General features: G+C 44.5%; 1 protein-coding gene across 1 annotated transcript; it reads left to right on the forward strand.

Moving 5' to 3' along the window:
• Positions 1-39: 39 nt before the first annotated feature.
• LOC112137563 (ral guanine nucleotide dissociation stimulator-like 1) lies at positions 40-10,581 on the forward strand (the record flags this gene model as incomplete). Its single annotated transcript, XM_024259940.1, is given in 14 exon segments — positions 40-163; positions 253-374; positions 443-754; positions 832-935; positions 1,005-1,086; positions 2,539-2,601; positions 2,798-2,884; positions 2,967-2,999; positions 3,084-3,205; positions 3,938-4,033; positions 4,853-4,988; positions 5,058-5,306; positions 5,444-5,558; positions 9,016-10,581. Coding segments are annotated over 13 exon segments (1,614 nt in total). The 3' UTR covers positions 9,180-10,581.
• Between the last annotated feature and the right edge of the window lie 3,172 nt (positions 10,582-13,753).

Consider the following 13,753-nt stretch of genomic DNA (forward strand, 5'->3'; position numbering starts at 1 on the left):
CTGCCAGTGGTGCGCTTGTGGCTGGAGGAGTACAGTGAGGACTTCCAGGAGCCCCCGGACTTCCAGGCCCTGCGGCTGCTCTGCAGCCACCTGCGCAGTCGCCTCTGCTTCAGACGCTTGGCTCAGAAGGCCGACGTCCTGCTCAAGCGGCTGCAGCAACAAGGTAACGTCAGGCACCACTTGTTTAGTGCAGAGGGCGACGCCCACTTCCTGTATCTGAGAACTGGTAACGATGACGGTTTAATTTGACAGATTGCAAACAGTCCGAGTGCCAAAACGAGTCTTTGGAAGAGGAAGAAGACATTTCTGCCAAACGCGACTTCATGGACTTCTCTGTGAGAGCAGTGGCAGAACAGCTGAGCAGGCTGGACGCCGTAGGTTTCATTCCCGAGCTTCTCTCCAGCTGGACGGTGGCTCCTCTCTAACGGCGGTTCTCCCTCAGGAGCTGTTCGTCCGGGTCGTTCCCTTCCACTGTCTGGGCTGCATCTGGTCCCAGCGCGACAAGAAGGAAAACCGAAAGCTGGCGCCGACGGTCCGCGCCACCATCTCCCAGTTCAACGCCGTCACCAACCGAGTGATCACCTCGCTCCTCTGCCCGTCCTCCCCCAGCCCCTCCACCTCCTCCCCCGTCTCATCACCCCGCGCTGCTTCCACCTTCCTGTACCCGACCTCCGCGCCAGGCTCACCTCACTGTCCGCACAGCAGCCCCGCCCACCGAGCACGCATCATCGAACGGTGGATCACCATCGCACAGGTCAGAGCCCACAAGTGTGATGTAGAACTCCGGAAACTGCGGTTATAACGGTGGCTCTCGTCTCCTCGTCTCCACAGGAATGCAGACAGCTGAAGAACTTCTCTTCTGTGAGGGCCATCCTGTCCGCTCTGCAGTCCAACGCCATCTATCGCCTCAAAAAGACCTGGGCCGCCGTGAGCCGGTGAGCAAACCGTCTTCCCGACCACGTCACGCTGCACCTTCAGAAACTCACCGTCTCTTCCTGTTCCAGAGAAAGCATGAGCGTCTTTGAGCATCTGTGTGAGACCTTCCCCGATGAGAACTGTGTGCTGACCAGCAGAGAGATGCTGGAGGTAACCACACAACACCTCTGAGCCACATTTACCCCACGTCATAATCCTACTGGGAACGTTTTTTTAGAATCAAAAAATTGTCATACCATCACTTTTTGACGTTTTGGGTTGTCCCTAACTCCTCGTTTTTCGACGTACTGGCTAAAACCCTAACCCAACCCAACCCCTGGGCTGCGAACAAGAACCGGTCCAGTACCGTGATGCATAGCGCACTGGTACACTAACCAGGGTTCCTGCGGGGTCTTAAAAAGTCTTAAAAGCCTTGAATTTGAACATTTTGAAATAAGACCTTAAAAAGCTTTAAAAACGTCTTAAATTGTGAAATCTTGGTCTTAAAAATTGTCAGTCAAAACATTTTCCGTATGATTTTTCTGGTCTAAAGTTTTGTTTTTTTAGCCACGATGGAGTAAAAGTTTCACTGCATTAAAAATGTCAGTAATAAAGTAATGAGGGTTTTTGTAGTCTAGTAATTGTAATTTAATTGCTGAAATTTTATCTGTAATTCATTACATTACTCCTTTACTGATAAGTAATTGTTCGGAAATTCAAGGATTTTGTTTTTCCTTCGTCCGTAGGGCTGGGAATTAGGCAGAGAAATACGTCTTCATTTTTCATTTGCAAGGTCTTAAAAAGTCTTAAATTTAACTTGAAGAACCGTGTAAGAACCCTGCCTAACCCTAACTGACACCGGGTTAAGGTTGGGGTACCAGTCCTGGACGCTTCCCGAGGACCAGTCCGCATCCGGTTCCGCGTCTCGAGGGCTACGGACCCTTGATTTTACAAACAGCCAGCACATCAAAAAACGACGACTTTGGGACACCCAAAACATCAAAAAGTGACATAGACGAGGTCCTTAACCAAACGTCAGTATGTGATGAGTTGGGATGAGAATCTGTTGGTTATTGGTGCCAAAGTCCACCACCAGACTCAACTAAATCTGTTCAAAACCTTCTGGCCAAAGCAGAGGCCTTCATGCAGCAGCTGTTTGTCTTTGTTAGAAAAGTGCTGGTTTGTTTCTGCAGGAATCGTCTGTAATGACTAAACAAGCTGCAAAAACTCTACATTTTTGCTAATAATATTTGTGTTTTTCTAGTCTACAGACCTCGTATTCCTAACACTTCACTCAAACGTTAAAGTAAACTCAATGTGTTTAAAATAAAACAATTAAAAAATCTGCTTTTGGAACCAGAAAAGATTTCTGCATGAAGCATAAATCCTGGACTGCGGTTTGCGTGTTGGAGAGAGACACGTGGCAACCGTCGTCAACAACCTGTTGAGCCTCAAACAAGGCGAGGCGCTCCCAGCTTAGGCCGCTAAACTGCAAACAAACACGGCGCAGTGGCGTGTTTCCTGGTAACGCTCCGCCAGCGTGCACGCCCTGCCCTCGCTGCAGAGGAGCACGGCGGCCTGCTGGGAGGAGTTATGTAACCTGCGGCTTCTCGCTGTCTGCAGGATGGGAGTCACCCCGACAGCTGCGCCGCAGCCGGCATCAAACCCCCGGAGTCCAGACACACGGTGAGGGTCACACATCAGACTGAGATGTTTTCCAGGTTTGCTTTTAGGGTGAAGACCAATGTTTCCCACTGCTGATTGGTTTACAGGGTGTGGGCGGGGCATGTGTGGTCCCTTTTACTGACGATGTTTATAGAAACCGTGTGAGATGTTTGCAGCATGGTTGATGTTTGAACCCCAGCCTCTTTTGCGTCCTCAGAGCTTCAGTGGGGGCGTGGTTCCATACCTGGGCACCCACCTGACTGTCCTCACCATGCTGGACACGGCGCTGCCCGACGTTCTGGAGGTGACGCCTCCCCCCCTCTTCTTGAAGTTAGTTAACTCATGGTCACATCACGTAACTCGGCTTGTCTTTCCTTCATGAACAGGGCGGCCTGATCAACTTTGAGAAACGGCGGCGGGTAAGTGTCGCCATCTTGTGGCCACTTGGCAGAAGAACAGTTTTTTAAAATTGGAAGTAACTGCATGTTTTGCATCTTTTGCAGGAGTTTGAGATTCTGTCCCAGATCCGGCAGCTTCAGGCGTTCTGCTCTCAGTACAACCTTCCAGTGAAGCGCCAGATCAGCGTGTGGCTGCAGGCGCCGTCGCTGCTCACCGACCAGGAGAGGTACGGCAGTGTCCTAACTCTCATTTTAACTCCACGACACAGTCCCAGACTCCACTGTTTAAGCATGTGACCCAGTGTGCTGTTTTGAACATGTTCTTGGAGCGTTTTTCTGGTGCTGGAGGACATATTTAAAATAATTAAGCAAAGTATTTCTTTATTCAAATCACTGGGAATTAGGAGCAGACGCTTGCAAAAGATCATAAATGTGACGTAGAGAAATGCTGGGCGGGTTTAAAGTCTCTCTGATGCATCTGACCAATAGATCCATGAACGTCTTTGATTTCCTCGTCTGAGCTGGAATCTGGATCAGAACTGTATGAATGGATGGTTCTGATATAACTCTTAGTTTTGTTGAACTGCTGCTGTTAGGTTGGGGGTGTGAGGGGCTGTGAGCTAGAGGGAGAGTGTAAACAAATGGTTGACGGGAAAGGGGGTGGGGTTCCTCTATGCCAACAGTCCAGCCTACAACTCAGAGGGGAATTTCTAATGAACTTCTGCCGCTCTGCAGAAACTATGTCCTAGAAAACAGTCCAGGTTTTGGATTTGGGCTAAAAACAACCTAATCATAATGAAAAGATTACTGGAAATGCTTTGAAAATAGATCAACAGATGATCAGAGTGGGATTGAATAGAAAGCCGGTTTACATCACGTGTTAAAACGTCCCGCAGCTTTCACTGAAAGTTACGATGGATTCAGCAGGTTAGGAGGCTGACGGTCTTTCTCTTCTGCAGCTATGAGCTGTCCCGTGAGCTGGAGCCCCCAGTGGACCCCTGCCCTTCCTCTCCCAGCTCATGGAGCAGTCGCCTCCTCGCCAAGAAGCTCGCCGTGTAAGTTCTGAAGACTTCCTCTGTGGACTGATCAGCTGTGTTCTGGCTGCTCTCCCGTCCGTCCAGTAAACAGGCCGTCTGTCAACATTTGAGATGAACTCCAGCCTACTGGGCTAGGAATGTAACAATTCAGCCACAATTCAATTCAATTCACTATTTTAAAGTCACAATCTCCATTTTTTTTCCTCAACACAATGAATTAAAGGTATTTTAAGGTCAAATATGTTTTCTTTTTGCCTCTTACATCAAACTGTCTGTTTTCTAGCTATCAGAAAGAATTCAATACAAATAAACAATTATACTTAATACTGAAAGTATACTCGGTTCATGTTGTGCTCCATGTGTGACGGTGTGCTCTGCGCCCACTCAGCACAATCCCCCTCAGCCGCTGCGCACTCGTCCGCACTCGCACTCGTCCGCACTCGCACTCCGTGCAAATGGCTGTATATGTGCAGCTTGCAGAGAAAAAAAGACATCTAAAGAGCTGAAGAGTTAAAGAGAGTTAATAAAAAAGAGCACGGCTCCCAGGAAGGAGTCAGAATGGAAACAGTCGTGACGCTCCGTCGTCACCATGACTGTTGACACGGTAGATTGGTCAAAATTGCAATGAAAATGTAAAGTTGCAGGTGAGGAACACACAGGCACACACAATGAGTGAGCCTGCATGGAGAAATGTCATCAGCTCTGCATTTTTCTAAATTTAGGTACAAACCAATTTTTTTTTCTGCATCGATGAAGATGTTGGCGATGTTTTTTACCAATTCACAAAGAATGTTTACATCCTTACTCACGGCTCTTGATGGGAACTTGTTTGTGCAGGCTGCGGACGTCCAGCGAGAGCTCGCTCCGGAAGGCTCACGCCGATCAGATCAGCGTGTCATCATCCGGCTCCAGCAGCTCAGACATGGAGGACCTTCCCGCTCCTCATCCCTCCCCCCTCAGACTCAAATTCAAGGTGAGCGTGCCGACTGACTGCCGTGGTCGTGTTGTCTGCTGGCGCTCCTGACCTCTGCCCTTCCCTCAGTCGCTCTCTGGCTCGCTCCACAACGTCACAGAGGACTTCTCCTCCGTGTCCTCGTCCAGCCTCTCCGGCTCGTCCTGCAGCTCCTCGCAGCCGGACCTCAGCTCCTCCTCCCTGCTGCTCAGCCCGGAGTCTGCACGCCCCCCCCGCAGCTGTCCTCGGCCCGTCTACAACAAGCAGATCTCAGATCTGTGCATCATCCGGGTCACTGTGGAGAGCGTCAGCAACGGAAACGTCTACAAGAGCATCCTGGTGAGTTCTGCAGGGACCGGCGGGGTACTTCTTCTCCTGGGTTCATTCGCTGACGTGGGGGGTGGGGGCGGTGGGGGGTAGCTTCAAGGTGAGCTTTCAGTCTGACTGTCTGACGGGCTCGTGTGTTTCTTCCTCAGCTGTCCAGCCAGGACCACACGCCGCAGGTGATCCAGAGGGCTCTGGAAAAACACAACATGGAGGACTTCAGGAGCGGCGACTTCAGCCTCTACCAGAAGCTTAACCACGGCAAAGGTAGGTGCAGATTCTGCTTCACTGAGCAGAACCGCTGAACTGGACTGACAAGTAGGGATGTAGATGATTACTCTGGTGGTGATTTCATGAATCAATACCAATGATTCACTGATCTAACCTCAATTCATACTATTTAATCATGTCTGAACGGTTGCTGTGTTTGTCTTTTTACCATGAAAATGAAAAAAATGTGTATTTAATGACCATCATTTATACCTTTTATTTAGAGCAAAAGAGCAGAGTCAGAATAGATAGATTTAGAATGAAGGAAGGATTATCACTTTAACCCTTAAACACTGGAGCTCCGGAGTTAAAGGGTTAGAATATTAGATATTTTTCTGTTTTCTCCATCATATAACTAAAAAAATAACACATTTAGAATCTGGAAATTTAAGTTTCAAAATTTTGGCCTCGTTGTGATGCGTTCACCCCTGCTGCCTGCTGCAGCGTGTTGGTGCTGTCCACTTCATGACATCATCCTAGAGAAAGCCATGTGTCTGCATTTCTCCCACGAAAATAATTAAAACTTCATCAAAGATGGATGGACATGCCATGTGTCTTCCTTTAATTGGCCCGACCATATCCACTGGTTCATAACACACATACTCTACCAGCAGCTTCTGCACAGCTGTGCTGGTGTAGGTATCACATGTGCTCGGCCTGTCAGATCGGCTCGGGGGCTTTGGACTAGTGATGACGTCACACAACTGTAACAAACGAGTTGGCTAATTTGCAGTTTTTCTGTACTGGAACTGATGTTTACAATACAGTTTATTTTTTAAAAAAGAAAGGAAAAGGTGTTAAGATCTGCTTGGGCTATTATTTATTATTTTGGCATTGACAGCTCCTTCACTAACGTCTGCTCTCCTCAGTGTTTGTGTAACGGAGCAGAACCTGAGCTGCATATTCTAGCGGGACTTCATCCGCTCCGTGAGACCAGAAAGAAGTTCAACATTGGCAGGATGTATTTAGAAAAAAAATACGTGCGAATAATTACTTTCTTTTTTTTAAATGTGCGACCAACAACAAGCTAGCACGCTACTCGCTAGCACCCACTTTAGCTCAAACTTCATGCTTCCCAGCCTGATTTCTCTCTATTAAAATAACGATCATTATCCTGTGATGATTCCTCTCCATCGGATTATTTTGTTGTCAAGGTTTTTGCGGCTGATTGCAAATATTCCTTCTCCTTTTGTGATTCTTAACGTATTTGTTCGGACCTCCTCGGTTTTTTACTCGGGATGAATCCGAGCATTGTTATGGAGGAAGTGTGTCATTCCCCGTGTCACGTGACAGTGGTCTAATGTCCGGACCAATTACAATCTTACACGTCATCTATGCGCCAGCCCCCGAGCCGATCTGCCAGGCCGACCACATCTGCTACCTACACCGGACCAGTGGGGGTGTCTTAAAGGAGCCCCCCGTCTAAAGTAACAAAAACCTGTTTGAGCTGGAATTTATTGAAGTCAGGACACAACTGGAAGATATACGGTGTTCTGCATCTAAAATGAAAGTTGTTTTGCGGATCATCACTGGATAAGGGGAGAAATTGAGTGTTGTGTTAGTCAGGGGGCGGAGCTTGCAGCACAGACTCTTCCTGGAGGGAGCTGTTGGCATCAATCTGACATCAGCACGTTTCTAACCTCTCGTTTTCATGGGTATGGGAGGGGCTGCTGCAGACAGAGCAGGTTTTTAGAGGATTACTCTTAAATGCATGAACGGATCAAAATTCAAATTTAGGGTTCTTTATAGAGAGGAATGAACAGTATAAAAAGTAGAATTTTCATATAGGGCCCCTTTAAATGTGTATTTTCGTCAAATAAGTCTCTAAACGTTTTTTTTTATTATTTTGATAAATTACACTAAAGTAGTTAAAGTTTTGAACAAATGCAGTTTAAAAAGATTATTTATTATATAGACATTTATTTTATTGCCAAACACTGTAAAGATTGTGCATTTTTAAACAAATAAATTAGACTTTATGGCTCTCATTGGGTTCTGATCTGTAAGAAACAAGAACAAATGACTCTTTAAGCTTTAGGTCAGGGGTCTCAAACTTGCGGCCCGCGGGCCATCTGCGGCCCCCGGGATGATGATTTGCAGCCCGCGTCTTTATATGAAAGATTACTGTTAGTGCGGCCTGCAAGACTGAAATGAATGACGGTTGTTGTGTGCAGAGCTGAACGAACCAATCACGGTGAGGTATATGACTCTGGAGGCGGGACATCAGCGGGCTGTCCAGTACCTCCTCACTCACTCACTCACTCACTCACTCACTCACTCACTCACTCACTCACTCACTCACTCACTCACTCACTCATTCATTCCTCCAGTTATGGAGTTTTATTCATGTCAAAACTCCACGCAGAAATGAGACATCTCCGCGCACGCATCAAACATGCCGCGTGGACTAATCAGATCCTCACGGGCGCTTTTCCCTCGTCCACGAGCAGAAAAAGTCCTCGCGAGGGAAACTGAATACTTCCACATGCGTGAGTGATGCGCGCACGAGCAGAATCTCAGTGAGCGCGCTGCTCTCAGCTCAGAAATGAAGCAGGAGCTGTTAATAACATTTGAAACTGAATAAAAATAGTTTTCTCTGGTCCAGAGTTTATCAATTATTTTCTCTAACTCCCCCATGAAGAACTTATTCTTTCACCCCCTACAACTTTCTGCTGTAAATATCATCCGTATCATTAGTTCATTTGGTCAAGTTAAACATATATCTCTTCAAAATATTATTGTACCTTTAATATCATTAAAGAATATTAAAAAACACTTCTAAATAATCCGTTTTATTAATTTTTCTCTGTTTTTTAAGAATTCTTCCAAACTTTCAGACAAAGTAAAATCAAGTCTTTCCTTGTTTCCCTCCACAGTAGTGATGAATTCTGTCTTCTCTCAGAGATTCAGTTCTTTGGTTCACTGTAAACAGTGACTCTTTCTGCTACCAAATGGATTTTTAGGTTGTTTTTGCTAAATTTAATTTATTATCAACTGTAGGATTATGCACAATATCCATAACTAATGTAAACATGTTTATTTACGTTCCCTCCAGGGGGGCGCTCCCCACCATTTGAGAAACACTGCTCTAGTCAGTCAATATGTGGTTTCTTCAGTCGTCTGTATCTGCTGTATGGTCATGGTTATTTTATTTATTAATGATTGATTTTTTTAAATTCATTTTTTAAATTTATTTATTTAATTACGTACTTTGTGTTAGAAACAAAGATATTTGAGAACATTGGAATGTTTTATCAGTGTTTTTCTTGTGTAAATCCAGCCTCACCCAGACTCCGCCTCCAGCGGCCCCCAGATAAATTGAGTTTGAGGCCCCTGGTTTAAAGGTTGCAGACCCTGGTTTAGACCCAAACATGCGAGTTCATCAGGAAGCTGCTTCCATCTGTCTGCTAGAGTAGACTGTCTGACTGCATCCTGGTTCTGTCTCCCTCCTCAGAGCTCCACATACCCGACAAGGCCAACGTCTTTTACGCCATGTGCACCTCTGCCAACTACGACTTTGTGCTGCGTCCGCGCTGGAGGAGCCACAGGAACCACAGGAGGCATTTCGGGTCATCTTGCAGTCCTGTGGCTCAGGCCCGGAGCCGCCTCATCAAATGAAAGACAGAACGTCTTCTGGAATCATCAGCATCTACAGACTCCACAGACGGAGACTTGCAGGGAGCCGTCAGTGCTGAGGTGCACGTGAGGAGCAGCTCCCCAAGTGGAAACCCAGGAAATTTGGGGCTGCACAAGCTTCAGTTTCTAGGAAGCTGAATGAAGCTGGGAGGGGGTGGGGCAGCGGCGGTGGCGTGCTGGCAGACGCCGATCTCATGAAATCTGCCCAATGCAAAAATGTTGTCTCAAGGTGCAAAATAAGTGTTTACTTTTGATGAAGGTTAAAGAATTTAATATATCATTTTTATAGTGTTTTAAATTATTTATTGCATTTCAGTATTGAATTGTGTTGTTTGGAGCCTGGTCTTTATTTAGTTTACCGTCAGAAAACTCTTCAGCAAACAGACGCTCCACATGGAGACATGCAGAGCAGTTTCTGTGGTTCTGCTGTTCCATCTTCCAGCGGTCCACAGAACCTCCCCAGAATCCAAAGGGTGTTGGACCATGAGCTGAGCAGCCGTTTGACTCGAAGCTCTGTTCCTGTTCTCACACGTGTTTACACAGGACTTTAGAGTTCTGGTCTTTCCCGTTTCCTGTCACAGGAAAACCAAGCACTTTGTCCTTTAATTCTGTTTCCCTTTTGTGTCGGTCCACTCTTCCAAACGATGTTGGAAATCACTTTAATCCTAAACATGCAGGCCTGGAAGAAACTATTATTTATTGGTTCATGTAAGTTCAGTTTGTATCCGTTTAAATGAAGAGAGTAGATTGTAGTCTTAGTAGTCTGAGTTTCTGCACTAATTTCAGAGCGGGTTAGATGGCGAGGACCGCCTGCTTTCATGATGACGGGGACGCCGCCAGCATCCCCGTGAAGGAGACTGAATGTGCTAGCTGTACGTGAAACGAGGCGTCTCAGCATGTGAAGATGTGAGATCCTCCTCAAAACTACCAGAAACCGTTTCCTGTTTGTGTCAAACTTCTCAGAAAGTGGGGTTTTCTCTCAGAGGTCCGGAGGATCTCGCCCATGAGGGGGATTTAGGAAAGGTCACAGAAACGGTTTGTGGTGACGCTCCCATCGCTGAAGGATATCCTGTCATTTCTATTCCTCTGATGTTTCATTTCTGTAGATTTTTTAAACAAAAGCACTTACTACTTTATCTATTTAATATAAGCTAATCTTCTTTGTACATTTACATATTATATACTTGTATTCCTCGTGACTAACTTAAAAGCAGAAGATCTAAAGCAATATTATATTCATATACAAGTTTATTTGTTCAGTGTGTTTATAAGAAAGTTGTTGATGATGAGGTTTGTGTTTGAAAATGTCCAAATGTGATAGTTCTGTCTTTCTATTTCATATATATTAAATTCTTCAAATAAAGTTTCAATGGTCTAACTTTAATGTTTGGTGCTTTCCTTTGGAAATCAGATTTGAACACTTTCCAAACCGAATCAGCATCTGGAGTTTGAAGGTGTTCAGACTGGACAGACTGAAGGACGGTTTCTGAAGCTCCTCCTACAGATGTTACATGTTGTCTCTTTGCATTGACACAGTAAATCTTTCAACTGAGAATTTAAGAGTTTATCAGGTCCTCCTGCTCAAATTTTTATGAAAATAACATTTGGGGGTTAGAAATGATCTCCTCTTCTACAGTTCAAGTTTCTGCACAAATATTGCTCTAAAAGAACTAGATATATAGTATTGCCTGCAATAATGCAGATGTGAATGCTAAGCTTAATGAGGCTGCTGAAAATGCTGAAAGCTCGCTAAAATATTAGCTAAATGCCAAATTTGCCAAAAAACTGGAATGATAATGTCAAATTTTGCCAAAACAGCTAGCAAAATGCGTAAATATCAGTTAAATGCCAAATTAGCCAAAAAAATAGATAAATATTTAAATTAGCCAAAAACAGCTAGCACATTTCCAAAGTAAAAACTAAATTCCAAATTACCCTAAAAAACCCAGTAGTTCCTGAACTCTTTAGAGTGTGAATGGTGTCTCTAGCTGAAAGTGTCCAGAAGTTCACAAGTTTCAAAGTGTACAAGGTTTTCAAAGATTTGAGTAATTTCTCTTTCATTTCCTATGGGCCATATTTTGCTCAATATTTCAAAAACTATAAAGTTTATGAATACTAAAAGTAAAAGCAGTAATGTCCTGACCAAGCTGAATCTTTTCATATCAAGATTAATGAAATCACTGACCATGTGATCAAGTTTCTATGTGTTTAAAGGAGCAGGATTCACACAAATTGTTTTTCAAAAGATGTATGCAATTTACATTGGTTGTTAAAAACTTCTTTTCTCAATTCACTTTGTCCTACTTGAACATGGTTCCCGAATCTTCTGGTTGGAGAAAGTTGAGATGCTCATCAGATCATGTCAGAGATGTTTTCTCAGTGTTAGAAGATGCAGGAGTTCTGGTTTGAACCACTAGGTGGTGCTAGAGGAGCAGAGTCGTGTGCTCTGTTGGATTTCCAACAAAATCCAGAAATTCATGTTAAAAAACAAAAAGTGATAAACAGAAAAATGTTTGTTCAAGATCAAATCAGAAGAAACCAGACGTGAATGTGAGCTCAGTGGAAACTAGAACAGAGGAGCTTCAGAAGCCAGTCGGGGTCAATGGGGACGCCGCCCCGCCCCAAGAGCAGAGCGGAGGGTCAAAGGCCACAGGTGGCAGGTGTGTGTGTGCTTGCAGTCACATTTTTCTGAGCGGTTCCTCTCCTCTCTGCTAATCTACCTGTCCGTCAGGCCCTGAGGTGCAAAACAAACCGCACGGCCTCCAACCGGAGCGCCAGAAACCACATCTGCAGCCTCTGGACTCAGTCAGCACCGGTTCTGGTTCAGGATTTAAAAAAATAAATAAATAACATCTTTTTAGAAATGGAACAAACTCTGTCACAAACACCACAAAAAAACAGGAACTCAGTGGGTTTCACCTTTTTTGGTGAAGCTTGGCCCCGCCCATGTTTTGCAGCCATACATCTGACAATTTGGAATTTGTTGGCCCCTGAACCGGCCCGCCCTGAACTCTCCGTCAGCTTTCACAGAGAGCAGATCCCTTTGCTCCCTCCTCATAGCGTGCAGCGATTCCAGCCAGAGCGTCCACCCGTTGCTCATCCAACGGCGGGACCACATGAAGTCATGTGTGAGGCCTGGGCCCCTTGAAGAAGGCCCTGTGTGGCGACACAAACTTTTTAAGTCTTTTATTGGAGCAAAAACAATTCAAATGTGTTATTTATTTTTTGTTTTGTTTTGTTTTGTTTTCTTATGGAGAAATCCGGATTTTGGCCCCCCTGTGTGATTGAGTTTGACACCCCTGTTTTAACACCAGAGCTCCAGTGTTTAAGTAGTTTGATTTAATGTAATTTTATAATAGTTAACATAATAATTCCAGTTGATTGGAATTATTATGTTAACAGTTAAGAAGTTACAGTATATTAAAGATTTAGAGTTTAAGCGTCACCGACGATGCCTCAGGTGTTAAAGGGTTAATCAAAAATCAGTGTCAGGACACAGTGTGGAATATGTGGATATTTCTTACCTAAAATGACTCGGGCAGCCGGATAGCTCAGTTGGTGAGGGCCTGGATGAGGCTGCTGCAGTTGGTTGGTGAATGAACCACAGAGGCAGGACGGCTTTAACAGCTGTATTCCACACTTGAAGCTTTACATCCAGTCGGTACATCAGGTTTATCTTTGTATGTGGGTGTGGTTTCTGGTAAACAAAAAATAAATACAAACTCAGTCTTTGACTTAAAATATAAGAAAAACATAACAGAAACGGGGTGTGTCCACGTGCACACCCACTTACGCTCTGTGCGCAATATAGGATAATTAACGCTTATTTTAGCTGCACATTGCAAATTAAAACAGAATAAAACTTTTCAAAGAAAACATACATAAAGAGAAACTTACATGGGTCATGAACGAACACCTAAAATCTCAGGGAAACTTTCTCATTAGCAATTCAGCGACACACTCACACGAAGAGAAGCAGACAAGGAGCGTGCTGGAACCTGATGATGTCGTCACTCTCCTACTGCGCATGTGCCTCACTCAAACAGAAACCCAAACTCAAAGTTATACCTATCATCTGAGTCTTTTCAAGGCAAGTTTATTTGTACCACATTTCATGTACAGAGACAATTCAAAGTGCTTTACATAAAACATTAAAAGAAACAATCAAAAGAAATAGTAAAAATGTGATCATTAAAATAAAATTAAAAGAAAGTAAAAATATTTTAATTTAAAACAACCATAGATAAACAGTGCAGACGTAAACTTTTGAATACATATTAATCAAACTGAGAACAGGTGAGTCTTTAACCTGGATTTAAATACACTGAGTGTTTCAGCAGATCTAAGGTTTTCTGGAAGTCTATTCCAGATCTGTGGTGCATAGAAGCTGAATGCAGCTTCTCCATGTTTAGTTCTGACTCTAGGAACTGATAAAAGACCGGATCCTGATGACCGGAGAGGTCTGGCTGGTACATACTGGGTCAGGAGGTCAGTCATGTATTTTGGTGCTAAACCATTCAAAGCTTTATAAACCAGTAACAGAACTTTAAAGTCTA

The sequence above is a fragment of the Oryzias melastigma genome, linkage group LG1 (assembly GCF_002922805.2).
Source record: "Oryzias melastigma strain HK-1 linkage group LG1, ASM292280v2, whole genome shotgun sequence".
Lineage (NCBI taxonomy): Eukaryota > Metazoa > Chordata > Actinopteri > Beloniformes > Adrianichthyidae > Oryzias > Oryzias melastigma.